The following is a 21,057-nucleotide window of genomic DNA, read 5'->3' as shown; positions in this document are numbered from 1 at the left end:
CAGGGTACATGCTCTCAGCATATCTTCAAGTGTTTGTATCATCCGTTCGCTCTGGCCATCAGTCTGCGGATGGTAAGCTGTACTTAAACACAACTTGGTACCCATTTCCTCTTGTAGACTTTTCCAAAACCTCGAGGTGAAACGACTATCACGATCCGACACAATCGTTAACGGAACACCGTGAAGCCTCACAATTTCCTTCACGTAAGAATTCGCAAGCTTATCCATAGACCATTTCTCCTTGGCCGCTATGAAATGCGCACTCTTAGTGAATTGATCAACGACCACCCAAATCATGTCGTGACCATTCTTTGTTCTAGGCAGTTTAGTGACAAAATATATAGCAATGTCTTCCCACTTACCCATAGGCACATGCAATGGTTCTAAACTCCCGTACGGTTTCTGATGTTGTGTCTTGACTCTCGCACAAGTCACACACTCGGCCACATACTTTGCAACATCAAGCTTCATCGTCAGCCACTAGTAGTAGGGTTTCAGGTCCCTATACATTTTAGTGCTACCAGGATGAATCGAGTACATGGTCTTGTGAGCTTCTTCCATCAGAAGATCTCTGACTCCTCCTGTCTTAGGTATCCAAATCCGATCTTGGAACACCTTCAGTCCATGACTGTTTATACCGAACACCAACGTTTTGCCCAAACGTTCCTCCTTTCGGTCATTCTTCTCAGAAGCTTCCTCTTGAGCTTTCTTTATACTTTCCACAATGGTCGAGACAACTTCAATTCTCAACGCTCTTGGCCTTTTCCTTTCAAGATTGACTTTCCGACTGAGAGCATCAGCAACAACATTTGCTTTACCGGGGTGGTAAAGTATCTCACAGTCGTAGTCCTTAAGTAACTCTAGCCAGCGCCGTTGCCTCATATTCAATTCTTTCTGATTAAAGAGATATTGGAGACTCTTATGATCAGTGAAAAGTTTGCACTTCGCGCCATAGAGGTAATGCCTCCATATTTTCAGAGCGAAAACTACCGCTGCCAACTCCAAATCATGAGTCGGGTAGTTATTTTCATGCTCTTTCAATTGTCGAGACGCATATGCGATCACCTTATCCCTTTGGGTCAGAACACAACCCAATCCAACCCCAGACACATCGCTATAAACAGCGAAGTTTTCAACTCCATCGGGTAGAGAAAGTATCGGTGCCTCGCATAGTTTCTTCTTTAGCTTCTCGAATGCTTCTTTATGCTTATCATTCCAAGCATAAGTAGCTCCTTTGTGGGTCAAAGCTGTTAATGGAGTAGCGATCGAAGAAAAACCTTGGATAAACCTTCGGTAATATCCGGCTAATCCTAAAAAGCTTCGGATCTCTGTGGGACTTTTTGGTTGTTCCCACTTCATTACAGCTTCAATCTTTGCTGGATCAAACATTATCCCTTCTTGGTTGACCACGTGACCCAAGAATTGGACTTCTCGAATCCAAAAATCACATTTGGAGAACTTTGCATACAGCTTCTCCTTCTTCAAAACTTCTAACACTTCTCGCAAGTGTCTGCCATGCTCCTCTTGGCCTTTCGAACAAATCAGAATGCCATCTATGAACACTATCACAGATTTATCTAGGAACGGATTACAAACCCTGTTCATTAAATCCATGAATGCTGTTGGAGCATTGGTTAGTCCAAACGACATAACCAAAAACTCGCAGTGTCCATATCGTGTTCTGAATGCAGTCTTCTCTATATCCTGCTCTCTTACTTTCAGCTGATGATATCCTGACCTAAGATCGATCTTCGAGAAATAGCTCGAACCTTGCAATTGATCAAATAGGTCATCAATCCTCGGCAACGGATATCTATTCTTTATTGTTGCCTTGTTCAGCTCTCTGTAATCGATGCACATTCTCATACTTCCATCTATCTTCTTCATAAATAAAACCAGAGCTCCCCAGGGTGATGAACTAGGTCTAATGAAACCTTTGTCCAATAACTCCTGAAGTTGCATCATCAGCTCCTTCATCTCCGTTGGTGCTAATCGATAAGGTGCTTTTGCTATTGGCGTCGTCCTGGTAACAAGTCTATTCTAAACTCCACTTGTCTATCAGGCGGTAATCCGGGAAGATCTTCGGGAAATACTTCCGGATAATCACATACGACAGGAATGCTCTGCATCGCCTTTTTCTCCTTCTTAGCATCGATCACGAATGCTAGATACGATGTACATCCTTTGGCCAAACACTTTCTGGCTTTCATCAATGAAATGATTCCATAATATACTCTGCATTTATCTCCATACACCATAAACGACTCTTTCCCAGGTGGGTTTACTTTGTCTATCTTCTTCTTGCACAATATCTCGGCGTCATTGGCGCTAAGCCAATCCATTCCAAGCATGATGTCGAAATCGTTTAGTTCGATAGGCAATAATTCCTCGTGAAATTTATTCCCATTCAAGTCAATTAAGATGTTTTTCATACGATGGCTAACATGTACAAACTTGCCACTAGCAATTTCGACTAATAAGGCATTATCTAGTCTATCAACAGGCAAAGCTAGTTTTCCACCAAATTCATGCGAAATAAATGAGTAGTTGGCTCCAGAACCAAATAAAATTTGGGCAGGCAATGTGTTTACGAGAAAGGTACCTAAAGAGACATCAGCTTCATCTTTAGCAGCTTCCAGTGTCATCTGGAATGCTCTCGGCTTCGGCTTCGGCAGAATGTTGGGTCTAGCTACCTCCTTCTTCTTCGGGCAGTCCCTCGACATGTGTCCCTCCTCACCACAACCATAACAAACTTTCTTAGAGAGGGTGCATTCATTGGCATAGTGCCCTGGATTTCCACATTTGTAGCATGTGGCCACTACCTCACATTTTCCATGATGCTTCTTCTTACATTTTTCGCACCACTTGGCTTCGCCTCCACCTCCCCTCGAACCAGACTTCGAGAACTTGTTTTTCTTGTTGGATCCTAAAGTTCCATCGAACTTCCTCTTTTCACCAAAACAATGCAAAACGGGAGAAAGAGAAGAGAATTTGGCAAATGAAGTCGGCTGCCCTCGCAACCCTTTTATAGGAGGCTGAGGCCTCGCAGTACGTTGGGCGTACTGCCTCGGATCGTCATTACATGCGTCATCGGAGCACTCGAGTCCTAGGCGGTGCATGCATCGGGGTACGTTGGGTGTAGTTCGGATCGGATCGATGACTCCCCCCCTTCCTTCGGATAATATCAGAATTTAATAATTAAATTTTAATTTTAATTATTTAATAAACTTCAAAAATTCATATCTTCTTCATACGAACTCCGTTTTCGACGTTATTTATATCCACGCGTAGGTGAGACTACGCTCTAAAACTTTCGTTTAGACTCCGTCGGCTAATTTTGACTTTATTTTTAGTAGGCCGGGACAAGAAAACTCCGTTATAAATTCATAACTTCTTCATCCGACGTCCGTTTTCGTCTGTCTTTTCACCAATGCGCTACTATCAACGAGATCTTCGATTCTCATTTAGATTGTTTCAACCAACAATCACTCGATCTCAAATCGAGTATTCGGGCTGCATGTTGCTAAGTCGAAACTTCAGAAAATCATAACTTCCTCATACGAAGTCAGATTCGGGTGTTCTTTTTATGCACGCTCTTGGTTTAACGAACTCTACGATATTCGTTTAGATCACTAGGGCTAAATATCGCTCTAACGTAAATTTCACTTTTTTTTTTCGTCATTTAGCGTTGCCGGTTCCATCGCGAAACTTCGACATGTCATAACTTCTTCGTTATAACTCGGATTTCGGCATTCTTTATATATTCGGAAACCTCGTTTCATCTACTACAACATTATCCATAGATATCGGCTTTATCTAACATTTCATTTTGACGCTTATTTTTATTCTTAATTAAATTAAGACACACAATTAAGCACATAACACATAATACTCAAATAATACACTTCTATTATTTTAAAACGGGTTACAAAGGTTAACCTAGACTATTATATCAACATTAATGACAGGCCCAGAAACACAGGCGTTACACTGGGCGCTCCGAGGCTTCCGCCTCGTGCTAGGGAGGTTCCCTAGGCTTTTCGGGGGGTTTAGGGCTTAGAGAGAGAGCATAGAGAGAGGAATGAAGGGTTAAGGTGTGAGGAATGAAGGAGAGGGTAGTTTCTATTTATAGGAGGATAGAGGAAGGTTCACGTCGTGAATTTTATATATTCACATCGTGAGTCAGGTTGGCTACAGCCAGCCACAACCTGGTGCTGACATGTGGCATCGTACACAAGATGGAAATCAATCGATTTTAAAAAATTCATAACTTTAGCATACGAACTCCGTTTTCGACGTTCTCTATATCCACGCGTAGGTAAAAACAAGACCTACAACTTTCTTTAGACTCTGTCAGCTAATTCTCGACCGATCTTAAATTTAACAGTACGAGGAGATTAGATTGTTTAATGACCGCGAAGAATTCGTAACTCCTTTATACGGACTCTGTTTTCGTCTGTCTTTTTACTGTTGAGTTCCTATTAATGAGATCTTCAACTCTCATTTAGGTTGCATAGGCCAAAAACCGCTCGAACTAGAATTCTAGTTTCGGGTTGTGCACTGCTAAGCCAAATCTTAGAAAATTCATAACTTCCTCATACGAAGTCAGATTTGGGCGTTCTTTTTATGGAAGCTCTCAGGTTTACATATTCTACAACTTTCATTTAGATCACTAAGGATAAAATTTGCTTTATCGTAAATTCACTATTTACGTCTTCCCGATGCCGTGCCGATTCCGTCGCGAAACTTCGACGGGTCATAACTTCTTCGTTATAACTCGAATTTCGGCGTTCTTTATATGTACATAACCGTTGAAACATATTCTAAAACTTGGTTAATATTGTTTATTCTAAATAATCTTTTGTCGAAAAGTCGTTTTCGACCCATATTATCTCTAAGTTGACTAGCCCGGATCTACGTGCGTTACAATTATCTCCCCCTTAGGATGATTACGTCCCGGAATCATCAACGAAATAGGGCTCACATGATGACTCCATACGTTATCTCTTCATCCTAAGTAATAACCGTAACTTTGATGTTTCTTCGAACGACTATCTAACTCTTGGACTTCCTGACTGCAGGCGGTGCCTGATCTTGGACCCGCTCCCCATCTCTCGTTAGACTCCAAATTATGACCTTCAAGTCATAAAATTGATCCTTACTGGAGACTCCTTCTTTTTAACAAACTTAAGATAAGTTCTTTTATTACTACCATGGACCGATGTGTCATATTCTAATGACCTATCATTGTATGTTGCAACGCTTAGACTCAGATCTCTTAGAGTCAATTCCAGAACAGACTATACATTTATTCATGTTCTAATGTGATATAATCACATCTTAAAAGGTAGTATTCATAGCTACAAGCAGCTATCGCGATACCTCTACCGATCGTTTTGATTGTCTTTCCCTTGAAGCTTCTAGCTTAGGTCAGATGCTACATCAGACTTGATTCTCTGAACCATTTAACATACTCGTCTTAGTCGGACTCAATTTGATATGAACACTAGGGTCGGAATAACAACAATCTTCTTAGTCATTACCGAAACAATGGTACGACATACATGATGTAACATCTGGACTTTCAGGGTTGTTATTGTGTAGTTTAATCTTTTGATTAAAGGGGAGACTCGACGAGTTGAGGATCCAACTCGCCGAGTTGAGTCGGGTTTCTCACGCGGATTTAATGAGAGGACTCGACGAGTCAGAGGAGGGACTTGCCGAGTAGGTGTTGGGCAGAGAAACCCTAATTTCTCAGGTTTGGGACCTATTTAAAGGTCCTTATGGCCTTCATTTGCGGCCACTACACCCTGAGAAACCATAGAGAGCAGAGAGGAGGCTTGTAGTGCAAGAGGAGGGCTAATTCATCATCTTTTTGGGTGTCTTAGCAAAGGTAAGGATGGATTTCGAGTTGGCCTGTCTTGTGGGACTCAAATCTTCCATCATTTCGTTCAGAGCTGCTGTGAGAGGTAAGGATTCATGTCCATCTTCGTTTGTTTAGTAGATTTCATGAATCTAGGGTTTCTTCATGCTTTATTTAGCTTGAATCTAGAGTATGAGAGGTCCCATGGTGAAATGATTCCTAGATCTGGACCTTAAGAGGTCCAGAGAGTCCCTTCCATTTTGCTTTATGCCTTTTCCTTGGAGTTATGAGCTAGGGTTGTCATGATATGAAGGATTTCAGCAAAATAAGCATAGAGAGCCTTGCATGTGTACCAAGATTCGACCTTTACGTGGTTATTGGTCCTAGGAAAGTCAGATCTATGGATTAGAGGAACAGATCTGACCTCAGAAGGTCAGATGAGTGTTGTCTTGGGAGCAACTCGTCGAGTTCATGAGAGGACTCAACGAGTCGAGTCGGGGTTGCCCCGCGATTCATACCAGGTGTAACTCGTCGAGCAAGGGGTTGGATCAACGTGTCAAGCGAGGCTAGGAGGAGGATTCTGTGGACACATGTGGACTCGCCGAGTCGCCCATGTGCACTCGACGAGTCAGGTCAAAGTTTGACCGTTGACTTTAGGGTTTTGGTCAAGACTGACTTAAGAGAGTTTGGGGAAGGGTAATGGTCTTCTACCTAATCTTTAGAGCTGAGAAAATGAGAGAGTATTGATCGGGGATGTTATTTGAATAATAGGAGGAGGCCAGGTCGGGACGTTGAGCACGAGAGTTCATCCGACTTCGTTTGAGGTGAGTCTTCTCACTATACTTTACCTAGAGTGGCAACAGAGTTATGTGACAATGTATTTTAGAGTTATATGACAGAGTTATTGTATTCTATTTATGTGATGTGTTGCACTGTATTATTTCTATGTGGTTTATGTCGTGTGTATATCAAAGTATATCAGAGTTAGAACCGGAAGGTTCACAGAGCTAGGACCAGAGGGTCCACAGAGTTAGGGACCAAGGGCCCGCAAAGTTATAGCCTCGAGTGGCTAGTATGTGTTATGTGTGGTATTTTGGGGAACTCACTAAGCTTCGTGCTTAGAGTGTTTTGTGTTATATGTTTCAGGTTTTCTCAGGATCATGGGACGACACCGGCGCGGTTGTACACACCAGAGGAAGCGTTTGTTTTGAGGATCCTAGTTTATTAATTGATTGAAAAAAAGAGTCATGTATTGTAATTTAAATAAAAATGAGATTTTTATGAAAAGTGTTAAAAAGATAAGCGAATTTAAATGAAAATTTTGTTTTGAAAATTTCGGTGTTACACATGAACAAAACGGAATCAATTACTAGCTTCTTGGTAACCTTGTGTCTTTCCCTGATCCAAGCGTGAGTCCTGTGCTTCCAATAGTATATGCATCTACTACCTTTCACACCTACTCATACTCGTCCCAAGTACTGTTTCGCAGTTTTCCAAGTCACCATTCAAGAAAATCACATAATAGTTTAACACACCAGATAACAAAACAAAGATTTTATTATTTCTTGAAACTATTACATAGGTGTTCAAGTTCACCCTAGACTATGCCTCTAATAGGCTACATCATATGATTCTATCCCTTTGGCTACTTCATAACTCGATCTTTGGGTATGAATTTCGTCATCCTTGATTCCTTGCGCTTTTTTTTTCTGCTTCATCAAGAATCATTTGGAATTCCCTTGGCCTTGGTGGTGTGTTTGGCCTTGCTGCTTCATTCTTCTTTGGACAATTCTTTGAAAGATGCCCTCCTTCTTTACATTCATAGCACACACCTCTTGTTGGATGTACACTCATTGGCGTAATGCCCAGACTTTCCACACTTGAAACATGTCACCTCCTCGCCGCATTTTCCAAAGTGTTTCTTCTTACATTTATCACACCATCTTGCTTCACCTCCTCCTCCTCCAGACTTCGGTAATTTTCTCTCCTTGTTGGACCTTAAAGAACCTTCATGCTTCCTTTTCTCACTAACTTCAACTCTCTTCGGACCCTTCTCTCTTATCTGGGTCTCCACATTCTTAGCAGCCTAGATGGCGGCTTTTAGAGTGGTCGCTTGCTTGACCATTGGACCAAAGTCTGTTGGTAATCCGTGGGCAAACTTGTTGACCTTGGAGAGCTCAGTTGGAACTAGATAAGGAACGAGCTTCATCTTCTCCGTAAAATTTGCAGCATACTCGGTGACACTCATCCTCCCTGTCTTCAGATTCTGGAATTCATTGTTGATCTCCAAAAGATCCTACTCAGAGTAGTACTGCATCTTTAATTGCACTAGGAAATCTTCCCAATACATCTTGCTTGCTTCTCCCTTGGGCATCGTGTTAGCTAGTAGCTTCCAGAAGCTCAGTACTACCGCAAGGGCGGTCTTTTGTTTGTTGCTACACTCGCTACTCTCAAACATTGTCTCCATCTCGGAGACCCAGTCCATAACTTCCACCGGTGATGGGCTTCCAGAAAGACTCGGGGGGTTTGGATGCCATGAAATCCTTGTACTTGCATCCACGTCCGTCATTTCCTCCATCCTGATTGTTTCGTCTAACTATCGGTGGGTTGGCTTGACCAACCGTCCCACTGTACTTCCCTCCTTCTGACTGCCCATCATTCAGCTCGGGCTGTTCAATATGCATCATAATTTCCACTCGATTTTGTTGAAGTAAACTCCTTGTTTCCTCCATTTGACGATCCAACATCATTTGGATCATCACTTGTACCCCGGCCATTGTGATTGGCTAAGGTGCAGTTACTACAACAGGTATTTGTTCAATCACTGGGGGTTGTTGATTCCTATTTCCATTCGTGTTCTCGACTCCACTTCGGGTTCTTGCCATTTCGATCTATACACCAAATCATACGGTCGGTGTGTAATGACGAGAATTAAGATAGGAAAGATTTTATCTATGATTGATGTATAAATCCCCTTATTTCTCCGAAAAGTTATATGCCAGTTCTAATACTGTAATTAAATGTTTAGAAACCTGAACACATAAAGTTTCCAGATCCGGTCAGCAATAGACCATAGATACAATCATATAATGCATATCATAAATCATTTAGCACATAAAAGCATGTTAGACATTTTTCCCTAAATAAGCTAGTGCTTGTGTCTATTCAGGTGTATTACCTAAGACACACTCTTCACAATCATTGCTTAGCATTATAAGTTTAAGTCTAGAAATAAATCCATATTTTTAGTTCACTTAAACTAATGCTCTGATGCCAACTGTGACATCCCCATTTTCACGGCTAGAAAAGACCGATTTTTGTTTATGCTTTATAAAAATCAGAGTATCTCTTTTAATAAAAACGCTGCAGAATTTGTTCCCAGAAAAAAAACATAATAATTTCATTATCAAAGCATTTCCGAAGAAATGTATTTTTATTCATTTTAAAACATTTGGGATGTCATCGTCAATACAGAAACATAAGCATAAACAGAACTTACATTCATTTACACTAGTGATCTATATCTCCTTAATCTCTTAGTGTAATGTAACCTCACATCATCACCTGTGATACAAGTAAACTGAGTGGGTCAGGTTGGGAAACCTGGTGAATACATAGGGTTTTCAACCCACAATAATATAATTATTATGTTTAAACATCAAACAATCAACCCCATTACCCATCCCCGTTATCTTCCTTACTCTTAAGGATCTACCCTAAGAATAAGCTATTCCTCGTTCATTTATTCCTAAGGATCATCCTAAGGAATTGGCACGAAGTCCATCGTTACCAAGGTTTATAGATTGCAACTGGTGAACATGTAGTCCAAAACATCTGGTAAACACTTAGTTCAAAAATAACTAGTGAACACACTTAATTAAAAAATACCTAGTGAACACACACTCAGTTCGAAAATACCTAGTGAACACACTCGGTTCGAAAATACCTAGTGAACACACTTAGTTCAAAAATATCTAGTGAACACACTCAGTTCAAAAATACATAGTGAACACACTCAGTTCAAAAATACCTAGTGAACACACTCAGTTCAAAAATACCTAATGAGCACCTAGTTCAAAAAAACACCTACAGGTTACGAGCCTGCTATCGTTCTACCGGACTGTCTAGTATAGTTTGTGGTCGTCATCTATACTCCACTAGATGACTGGATCACCGTCAACATTAATGTCTTTCATCGTGTTATCACACAACAACTATTTCATCTACCCGTGTTTTACCCAACACATTTTGTAGATATAAAATACATATACAATTTAAATTATTTAAAACATGTATAAAATCTTTCACCCAGTATAGACAACAAGTGTTCAGACAATATGCACACATAACATGTAATTTATATTAAAATACTTCATATCTATGTGTAAGATGAAAGAGACTATACACTCACTTGAGAAGGTGGTGACTCGACACTCGGACAACACTTCGTTACTCTTAACACAATTTTCCTCGGACAAAACCTAGTATAAACGGTACTTATATAACCTATAATAATAGCCCAATTACTTATTATAAGGTCCTAATAACATTACTATATTAAAACATAAGTTATACAAAAGATAGGTTAGGCGTAGCTCACTTACATCGGATTTTTCTCAAAACCGGGATTCGCTGGAGCAGTGTTTCCGAGCCGAAAGGCTCTTCTTCTCGGAGCCATCGGGCGCTCCGGGGCTTCCGCCTCGTGCTAGGGAGGTTCCCTAGGCTTTTCGGGGGGGGGGGGGGGTTAGGGCTTAGAGAGAGAGCATAGAGAGAGGAATGAAGGGTTAAGGTGTGAGGAATGAAGGAGAGGGGAGTTTCTATTTATAGGAGAATAGAGGAAGGTTCACGTCGTGAATTTTTGATATTCACATCGTGAGCCAGGCTGGCTACAGCCAGCCACAACCTGGTGCTGACACGTAGCATCGTACACAGGGTGGAAATCAATCGATTTTCAAAAACTCATAACTTTCGCATACGAACTCCGTTTTCGACGTTCTCTGTATCCATGCGTAGGTAAAAACAAGACCTACAACTTTCATTTAGACTCTGTTAGCTAATTCTCAACCGATCTTAAATTTAACAGTACGAGGAGATTAGACTGTTAAATGACCGCGAAGAATTCGTAACTCCTTCATACAGACTCCGTTTTCGTCTGTCTTTTTACCGTTGAGTTCCTATTAATGAGATCTTCAACTCTCATTTAGGTTGCGTAGGCCAAAAACCGCTCGAACTAGAATTCGAGTTTCGGGTCGTGCACCACTAAGCCAAATCTTAGAAAAATCATAACTTTCTCATACGAAGTCAGATTTGGGCGTTCTTTTTATGGAAGCTCCCAGGTTAACATATTATATGAATTTCATTTAGATCACTAAGGCTAAAAGTCGCTCTATCATAAATTCACTATTTACGTCTTCCCGGTGCCGTGCCGGTTCCGTCGCGAAACTTCGACGAGTCATAACTTCTTCGTTATAACTCGGATTTCGGCGTTCTTTATATGTACGAAACCCTTGAGACATATTCTACAACTTGGTTAATATTATTTATTCTAAATAATCTTTTGTCGAAAAGTCGTTTTCGACCCTATTATTTCTAAGTTGACTAGCCCGGATATACGGGTGTTACAATTTATCTACGAATTGTTGGCTTACTCGAGAAAAACGAAATATGTAACATCCTCAAAACAAACCTAAGCCTTTTTAGTGAAAAATAAAAATTTTGGAAAAAAAAATAATTTAATATAAAAATAAATAGTTAGAATTAATAAATAAAACATATGGTAAATATATAGAGTTTTAAAATAAATATAATGAGACTATTTAACAAGTATAAGTATTTTGACCTAAAAGGTGTAACCATAAAATGAATAGATTATAATTGTCAAATGGCAAACTGTATGCCTATTGTTGACTTAGCCAAAGACTAACTCGTTGAAAACTTGATTACGAGGCTTTTATATGAAATTGAGAAGTTATATTAAAGTGTGATGACGAATTGTACCCATTTTATGAAATAAAAACCTCAATGTTTACACTTTTCAAAAGTAAGAAATTTTAGTGCGATCTAAATTAACTTAAATTTTATATTTAAATGTCATGAATGTAATATTTATAAGTTTAAGTTAGAATTCTTAAATTAGAAATTGATGAAGATAGGACTAAAGTCATCAATTTTATAAAAATTGTGTTTGACTTGATTTTGACTTAAGTTAGGGATCAAATGTAAATTAAATTTGTTTAGAAATGATTTAAGTGGTAAAAATAGAAGTTGGGTGACATCTGTGTAATTTTGTAATGATGTTATGATATTAAGAGGAAATTATGAGGGCAGAATAGAGGGTAAATATGGAAACCGGGAGGTTAGTAGTGGGGAGAGTAGGAGGCAAGTCCACCGTAACCCGATGCTTCTCCAAGTATCCTCTCAAGTTCATCATTCCGACGAAGGTATCAAATAAATCCCTATCAAATTATTCTCTGCTTTATGAGCCCTGAGAAAAAATTTCAGATTTGATATGTATTGCAGGCAGGGCGTTCTGAAATTGATGCCGTTTGGATCTACACCCTCACTTATGGTGGTGGCATTGTTTCTGTAAGCATTTCGATTAAGCTATGATAAGGTTTGAGTGAAACAGATGGTTTTGTATTGTTTAGGATTGACCTTTCTTATAACGCATGCTTCTCTCTTTCTTTCTTTCTCTCTTTCCAATTTAGGGTGATTGCATTTCGGTTGACCTTACCGTAGAAGATGGTTGCACTGCCGTTTTGACAACTCAGGCATCTACCAAGGTCAGTCTCCTTCACATCACAGCTATCTGATTGCATACCATGTGTTTGTTTTTATGCTTCATATGCTCTCTCCTGTAAAAGCTGCAAAATTTCCTTTATGGATGCCTCAATTCTTAAAATAATTTCCGTGTTCCCAATTACAGCAAGTTTGTGCTCACGAGTTATAGAAATAGTGACATTTTCAACCAATTATCTAGCTTCATTTCATATTTTCATGTCATTTCATGTGCATAGTATACATAATTAGGGCCTAACTTTAACACCAACACAAAAGACATTAAATTCTGTTATCCGGATATACTTTGCTGCATCTAGGGTACATACCTTCTTGTCTTCTTGATTGTTCCAAAATACTAAAAGATGGAGGGAATTAAAATCTTTGCTGAATGTTTTCATTAAAATAACAGAAGTTTCACCTGGTTATATAGGTGTACAAATCAGTGGCCTTGAAGTGCTCTGAGCAAATGATGGAGGTAATAAGTTGTCCTGTTTTTTTTTTCTTTTTGCATTAAGTGCTGCTTATTTCATTAGCTTCATTTCAAATTTAAATTTATTACATAAAAAGATGGCTAGTTAACATATGTAATCGACACTAAAAACACTTAATGATCTTAGAGTTGTGATTCTCATCAATCTCATCAACCAGATTAAAATTTAGAATGTAGAATGGAATATTAATTTCATTACTTATATATTTTAATGATGCTAATGTTTTGAATGTAGTAGGCAAGAATAGGGAGTGATGCCCTTTTGGTTGTCATTCCAGATCCAGTGACATGTTTTTCTACAGCAAGATACTCCCAAAAGCAAATCTTTAGAATGGTTGGAGACTCAAGTTTACTGATTGTTGATTGGATCACTAGTGGGCGTCATGAAAGTGGAGAAAAATGGGATTTTGGGCTTTATAAAAGCACCAATCACATATATCTTGATACAAAGCCCATGTTTCTTGATACGGTATCTTTCTTTCTTTCTTTTAGGACACCGGATTCCAAAACATCTACAATACTTTGTCTTTGACATAAACTAATCACATATTTAAACCAAGTTATTTGTTTTATACTAGTTAAAACACATATGAAAAAAGAAGCATTACAATGAGTATATCTCCATTTGTTTGATTTTATTTAGGTACTACTTGAGAACACAAGTGTTTCAAGTATTGGTGAACGAATGCAGGATTACCAAGTAATTGCAATGGTTATTTTGCTAGGGTAGGGTTATCTTTTTGAAGTATTCTTGTGTGCTTTTTTGCTTTCTTGGTAATAATATGAAATTTCAATAAAAAAAAAATCATGTTTTTGGGTTGGGTTATTATTTTAATTTAGGCCTAAGTTAAAGGAAATACAAAACCAAATTCAAGAAGATGTGAAGAAGATGATGTCAGAGCAATTACGCGCTCCATCTATTGGAGGAATCTCAGTCTCTAAAGCATGTAATAGTGATCGATATACAAAGCCTTCACTTATTGCTTCTTGTAGCCCTTTTGGTCCAAAGGTAATTTTTATTTTCTCCTTTATATTGTTTCCTTTTTTAGTAAATTATAGAAATGTCCTCCAAATACAAAGCAATTTTTATCCTAGCTACATTTGGATTTGAATTTATTAAAGTATAATATAATGTCCTAATAACAAACAATTGAAAGAGTATAATGCTATAGTTGGATAAAAGCTTTCAAAGTAGAATGCCTTAATAAGAATAAATAAATGAAAGTAGGTTGCCATTTGTTGCAGGGGACAGGTGTGGTTGTGAGAATAGCTGCCACAACAACCGAATCGGTTTATAGGTTCCTTCATCATCAATTGGCGGGTATGGAATCAATGCTTGGTTTGTGCCCGTATCAATAGATCTTACACATTTTATGAATTCGTTTTTTTATTGGATTTATGTAGTAAACACTAGTTATATGTTAATGTTAGTTTTTTTTAATGGATTTATCTAGTGAATTTTATTTCGGTTAATAGAAATAGCAATGTATTTTTTGTCTCTCTTAAATAAAGTACCCAACTTTTTCAACCAAGTCATTGCATGGATTAAGTAGCTTGTTTAATGTACATTTATGAGAATATACTTGTTATTGCTACTCCCTAATGAGCAATGACCCACGACTTGTTTCTATATTATCTCGAGTTAGTAAAACACCAAAAAAAAAAAAAAAAAGACATTTGTGATTTGTCTCACGAATTTAATTGATTGTCAAATCATCTTTCTATTTTTTATACAACTCAATCAAAAAATTTCTATAATATATTGAACTTTGCAAAATTCAATGGAACATATTTTTAATAAGACCATCCGGAGTACCTTCAACAGAGGGCTCTGATGTGTACATGGCACCAACCACAATGTGAACACAACATTGGGTGTTTAGTGGTGGCTAGTGGTTGCAAGTTTTTGTGGTCATTTGTGGTGGGTAGTACGGACAACCACATCCAATTATCTTATTTCTCTCTCTATCTTTCTCTACCTCTCTCCACATTTTAAGCAAGGTTCTAAATAAGGTTATGTGTGATTGTGATGACAATGTCAAGCCTTAATTTTTTACGTAACTGAAGTTTTGTATATAATCAATAATTATATATATTTTTTCTACTATTATTTATTTTTATATACATATATGACTCAAAACAACGTTTTGTTAAAGCGTGACAACATTTTGTTAAAGCGTGGCGGCAAGTACAAGTCTTAAAGCCATAGCACGTCATGACTAGCTTTTTAGAACCTTGATTTTACGTAATTAAAATATATATAGTTTTTATTTAAATAATAAAAAATAAGAGGAATATAGTGGTGTATATACAAACCTTTAGTGGTTGTGTGTGGTGATGAGATGACACCCACCACATTAGTGGTTAGTGGTGGGTACTCCGAATGACATAATTACGGGGGTGTTTGAAATTGTTTTTGAATTTCAAAAGTGTTAATTGACTTATGGTGCTGATACAATGGGTTTTTAGAAAAAATGTTTGGATTAACTTTTATGATATCAATAAGTCAATAAGTTAAAAAATGTTCGGCTAAAATTTCCTTTTTGAAGCTATTATGGGTGAAAAGCTAGAGTTTCAAAAAGCCAAATTTTACATGTTTTTCAAAACTCGTTTTTGAAGACTTTTGTAAAACTAATGAAAAAGTCATTTTGACATTGGCAAATATTTTTTTTGACTTATTGGATTTTCAAAAAGTCAATAAGTTGTTTTGAAAAACAATCCCAAACACCTCCTAAAATGTTCTTTTTCCCATTAAAGAGTTCAATGGTCATTAATTTCATATTCATTGAATGTCAACATATCATCCCACAATGGTGAGTTTAATCATTCAATGCCGATTCGATATGTAACCTCATTCAATTATTCTATTAAATTATGCATTAGAGACGCTTTAATTTTTTTTCCTATAATTTAATCCAATTTCTCAAATTTCCACTTTTGCCTAGTCCTAGTATCATTAGTTTTTAATAAAAAAAACTACATTAAATTGAATCATATACACCTCTAAAGCAAATATATATTTATAATTTAGAAAGACTTTTAGATTAAAGATATTGCAATTATCAAAATACATTTGTAGAACAAAATATTTACAACTTCAATGATACGACAAAATCAATCTTTTTTACGATTTGGTTTTGCATTTATGCATTCAACTAGTATGATATTATTTTTATATATGCATTGCTACAATTGATTATTTATCAAGGTATGTTTATCTGGAATTATTTAACTAATAATGCGCTTAATCTATTCATTTAATGGTATGTTTTTTTAATATCTTTTTGACTTTGTTCATTCGACCCTACTTAACAATTGACAAGTAATTGAATGTTAATACTTTGAAGATGTTGATTCTTGACCTTTGAAAACCATTGTTATCAACAAGGTGAAAAAGTCTAGCATTCAAATCCATTGTTATCAACAAAGTGAGTGAAAAAGTCTCGCATTCAAAGCCATTGTTATCAACAAAGTGAAAAAGTCTAGCAAGTGTGTCAAATCTTCCTTTAATTTTTTTTCTTTTTTGGAACCGCTTAATTTTATAAAGATAAACTAGCAAGACGCTAGAACAAAACAAAACAATCACATTTTAGCTACCAACACACGATTATGTATCTAAACAACCTGATTGACATGCAACTTACTTTGATTCATTGCCCCGATCCGGTTAAAAGAAAATAAAACTTTTTTGTTCATTCTTCCAAAAATAGTGTTTTGACGAAACTCCTTAGAACCAAAGACGAGAGCATTACCATAGTTCCAAATGAAGCAAATCGTAGTCATCCAAACAACCTCCATCATCAACCTCTTCCACTGTTAGTATATATTCATTAATATCAAATGTAGTACTAAAGTTTCAGTAGTACAACTATTCCCATCAATTTATAAAGAAGATGGCAGTTTAATTCGTTTAATTTGGTGGGAAAAGTACCAACTATTTCCAACGGTTGTGACAGTTGATATTTGTGGGCAATCTTCTCCGGGTCAATTTTTTCATTAAGGATCTGGTCCGCCAAGGGCTCTACCCTTTGACCCGCTATAGGCGATGCCCCTAGATCTCGCCAGGGGCTAAGCCCCTTGAATCCACCAGAGGCGTTGTTTGTCTGTGGACCCCACATTCCTGAGTCCTAATTAGTTATCTTAGTGTACACTTGACACCTCCTCATAATATAACCAAATATAACTCAACTTGTATCAAATAGAATCATGACTGCACTAAATGTATTGATGACACTAAAATCACCTACACATGTTAATTTCTATAGCGAGTCAACACAGACATTCATTCAATTTTGTGTATATTTAGAACCATCCACTCCACAACGCAACTATCAACATTTCATCCTTTATTCCAAAAAGAACTTCTAAAATATCCTGCATCGTATTTTCAGTTTTTCCTCAAGGATAAATCCCTATCCATTAGAGGATTATATAACGTAAACATATATACATAATACATCATTAGCTACTACCTCTATCGTTAGCTGATAACCTCCTTTTTTAGTATCACCCACATTTTTTATAGTGGTAACGGAATCAAGTATGTTAATCACCCTGCAACAAACACAAACATCAGCCTCAGTCCAATGTTGTCATGTCATGTCAGGTGTAACAAATGGGGTCTAAAAGTAAACATAAACTTACCAGCTATATAGATGATATCCAAATATGTCATTTGATTTATTTTTTGTCAAAAAGGTTTAGAAAACATGTTAGATCGAGAAGAGACTTTTGATTGCTGACGTGGTCTCCTCCCTTCAAAGACACTACTGTCACTAAAACTCCCTCCTACTCCATCATCATCCCCTTCAGAAAATTCCTTACTCCATGAATTTAAAGGGATAACATGACTATCATCTTTAGAGCTCTTTATTCTCTTCTCATGTCTTTTCACATTTTTTGATATTTCATGAAAAGTTTTATTTATTTTCGCTATTCCCCTTTCAACCGGCTCCACCACATGCGAAACCGTAAACTTCATATCATCAACCATCTATATTCAACAAAAATAATAAAAAAAATGTTAAGTCACAACAAAACACTGTCAAGATGTGAGATGTAAATCAGGTACACAACAGTCTAACTCTGGCTCTGCTACTGGAACCCTAGGTTAAAAGTTATGGGAACTTACGATTTCACCACTTCCAACGACCACATCACGGACACTTTGATGTAACTTCATACGCTTTTCAATTTCACCATGAGGACCAAACCGTAATTTTGTGGTTCTCTCACAATCCCGAACCTCATCCGGAGCAGGTTCCGAACCTAAAGATGCATAGTCCTCCATCACAGCAACATTGCGTACGCATCTTTCACCTCGTTTGTAAGGTGCTGCGGGAAATACATATATATGCACCACCGCAGCAACACCCATCTGTATGTAAACATACATATGTTTAAAAACCCTAAACCCTAAACCCTAAATCAGGTGTTATATATATAAAAAAGGAAATAAAGCCCAAAACTTGCCTCGATACAGATGATGTAATCTTGAATGCGGGTTTTTAGTTCTTGAGCTAAAGACCCTTGAAGGGCACCCATGGAAAAAAGAAAGGCAACAGCAACACCTTGCCACCATGTTAGGAATACTATTGACTTAAAAGTCAGAAACTTGGCTAAAGGTTTAATTGGTGCTAACTTATCTTTGATTACTGAATAAAACTGTATCAGACAATACAAGGCCCAACTTTGGCTGAAGTTAAGGACTAGTGCCAAGTATGGATAGCTGCAAACAAATATAACAACTTGTATCACATTTTACAAATTTGCCCTCGTTTAACCAGAAAACATTTAATGGAGAAAAAAGGCAGGAAACAGGGACTTACGCATATCCCCATTCAAATTTCCCTTCACCATAAACTCCAAGAAACTGAAAAAATATTGCTAGAAGTGAACATATGGGCTTCAGGATCATCTGGAAGCAAGAATTTTCATGAGATTAGATAAGGAATAAGGAGTAAACCACACTAGAATTATTAAACCTAATTGTAAATAAGAAAATTCATACGTATTGAACAATCCCAATTTTTACAGCTTGGTAGAAATCAGGGCCAAGATACCACTCCCTGAGCATGTAATTCAGTGGAAAAGGATGTTCCACAATTCCATAAGTATATGATTCTTCTATAAGTGGGATGCTTGAGGTGATTAGGCTTTTACTTTCCATGAACTTAATAGTATTATCCTCTCCACCTTCAATCACCATAATATTTTTCAAAAGGGATGAACATAGACATATGAAAGTGAAATTGTAAGAGTTAAATTTAGAAAAGAGCATACCTAAGCAGGCTATGAGATATCTCTCAAAGCAATATAATGCAAAAGCTTCATAGCAATCTCTGACTACCTCATAGTTGAATGCAGCATCTGAATCCAATAGAGATAAAAGCTGTCCATGTTACAAAAAAGGTGAAAATTAGATAATTGTAAAGAATATAGAAAAGTATCAGAAAAGAAATAGAGAATGGATGTTATACCGATACCAATGCATAAACAGGGACCATTAGGATAAGCCCAATTAAAAACTTCTGCTCCTGAAATACAAGTAATTTGAGATGATAATTATATTCAAATTTAACAGGGAATCAAGAATTATGATGTATAAAGATGGTACATAACAGAAATACCTCAGGTTGATTGTATGCAGATAAGTGCTCAAACATTAGACACATTGAGAGGATAAGAGCAATAAGTACACAGAAGCTTGCACTGAAGATTGTCCACTTGTATAGAAAGGAAGTTTCAGCACCAATGTTACTTGATGACAATGGTAACATTCTGCTTGAGGACTCCATCACCATCAGAGAGAATGATAGAACAATAACTATTCTTTTCCATCCCATCAGAATCATACGATGATAACACTTCCACTACAATTGCGGATAACGGGCACTGGATCAAAAGAATGTCAAAACAAGTTCCATCAATATGTAAATAAACAAAGGAAAACAGTATAGCCTTTTACAAAAAAGGGAATCAGAAATTGAAGTGAGATAAAGAGATAAATTCCGATAAACCTTTTTCACAACCCAAAGATAAAGTTGATTCAACGGATATTCCAGACCATGGACGAAAAATCCAACGTTTCCCGAAAAAGTACGATTAAGTGATCACCATGAACACACAAAAGCAGATACATATTCAAATTCACTAAAAACTAAATGTGTATCACATAGAACCCTAGAGAAGCTTTAACTTACAAGATGAATAAACCGATTATCTAATGTAATGCTGCACGAAGACTTAGAAAGATTTGTGGACGTAATTTCAAGCTGAAATTCTCTCGACGGAAGTGAAATTTGTGAAGAAATCTTTTGGAGTTTGGAATTTGATCGCGAGCCTAGGCGGTTGGGGATGACGAGGGGTTTGGGATATCTTGTGGGGTTATTATCTCGGGGGAGAAAGTTTCGGTAGACTCGAAACATACGGGGCTTTCGGAGATCTTGTGGGGTTATCTCGAGGGAAAAAGTTCCGGTGACCGGCTCGATTGCTCCGGTGACTGTCAGTTAACTTAGGAATGAAGCAATTGTTTCCATCAATTTGATGATCATTTTCTGTGTTGAGGTGAACCAAAGAGCGAGCTCTCTCAAACCGATTATCATCAGATTTTAACAATACACTATTTTTTTGTCCATAAAAATGGTGCTAAGATTATCTTTAACCTTTTACTTTATTTTTTATAAAAAAATTATATCAAAATGAATATTCTAAATATGATTTTTTAAAAAAACTGGATTTTGTAAATATCCTTTTTATTTATTAGTTTTTTGTATAAATTATCGTTACAACAACTATAAAAATTATTTTAAAAAGAGTTTAGGACAGTTTTAAATTTCTTTTTTCCATTTTGATTTAGGTTTCACATTCACCATTATAATTAAAAAAAAAAAAAAAAACTTTTTGGACATGTATTAGCATACTT

At 37.2% G+C, this 21,057-nt stretch overlaps 2 protein-coding genes across 6 annotated transcripts; one reads left to right on the top strand and one right to left on the bottom strand.

Moving 5' to 3' along the window:
* The first annotated feature begins 12,159 nt into the window (after positions 1–12,159).
* Positions 12,160–14,661, top strand: URED (urease accessory protein D). Of its 2 annotated transcripts, none has more exons than XM_079005101.1 (8): positions 12,160–12,303; positions 12,383–12,448; positions 12,571–12,645; positions 13,074–13,118; positions 13,372–13,602; positions 13,777–13,859; positions 13,974–14,142; positions 14,379–14,661. In XM_079005101.1, the coding sequence occupies exons 1-8, from the start codon at positions 12,205–12,207 to the stop codon at positions 14,490–14,492; spliced, it is 882 nt and encodes a 293-aa protein (XP_078861227.1). In that variant the 5' UTR covers positions 12,160–12,204; the 3' UTR covers positions 14,493–14,661. The 2 variants fall into 2 exon arrangements, with proteins under 2 accessions (XP_078861227.1, XP_078861228.1); XM_079005102.1 differs by having other exon boundaries at positions 14,362–14,661.
* Positions 14,662–17,458: 2,797 nt separating this feature from the next.
* On the bottom strand, positions 17,459–20,759 carry LOC145057297 (organic solute transporter ostalpha protein (DUF300)). 4 transcript variants are annotated; one of them, XM_079005097.1, is made up of 10 exons: positions 20,153–20,759; positions 19,763–20,027; positions 19,613–19,669; positions 19,416–19,524; positions 19,144–19,328; positions 18,962–19,050; positions 18,606–18,861; positions 18,265–18,510; positions 17,778–18,126; positions 17,459–17,687 (listed from the first exon to the last, which is right to left on the bottom strand). In XM_079005097.1, exons 2-9 carry the CDS (start codon positions 19,985–19,987, stop codon positions 17,824–17,826), a joined length of 1,470 nt encoding a protein of 489 aa, XP_078861223.1. In that variant the 5' UTR covers positions 19,988–20,027; positions 20,153–20,759; the 3' UTR covers positions 17,459–17,687; positions 17,778–17,823. The 4 variants fall into 4 exon arrangements, with proteins under 4 accessions (XP_078861223.1, XP_078861226.1, XP_078861225.1 ...); XM_079005100.1 differs by having other exon boundaries at positions 19,763–20,152; positions 20,336–20,759; XM_079005099.1 differs by having other exon boundaries at positions 20,336–20,759.
* Positions 20,760–21,057: the final 298 nt, after the last annotated feature.

The sequence above is a fragment of the Lactuca serriola genome, chromosome 6, assembly GCF_051521515.1.
Source record: "Lactuca serriola cultivar US96UC23 chromosome 6, Lser_US96UC23_V15, whole genome shotgun sequence".
Taxonomy (NCBI): Eukaryota; Viridiplantae; Streptophyta; class Magnoliopsida; order Asterales; family Asteraceae; genus Lactuca; species Lactuca serriola.
This window is presented reverse-complemented; position numbering and strand designations above follow the sequence as displayed.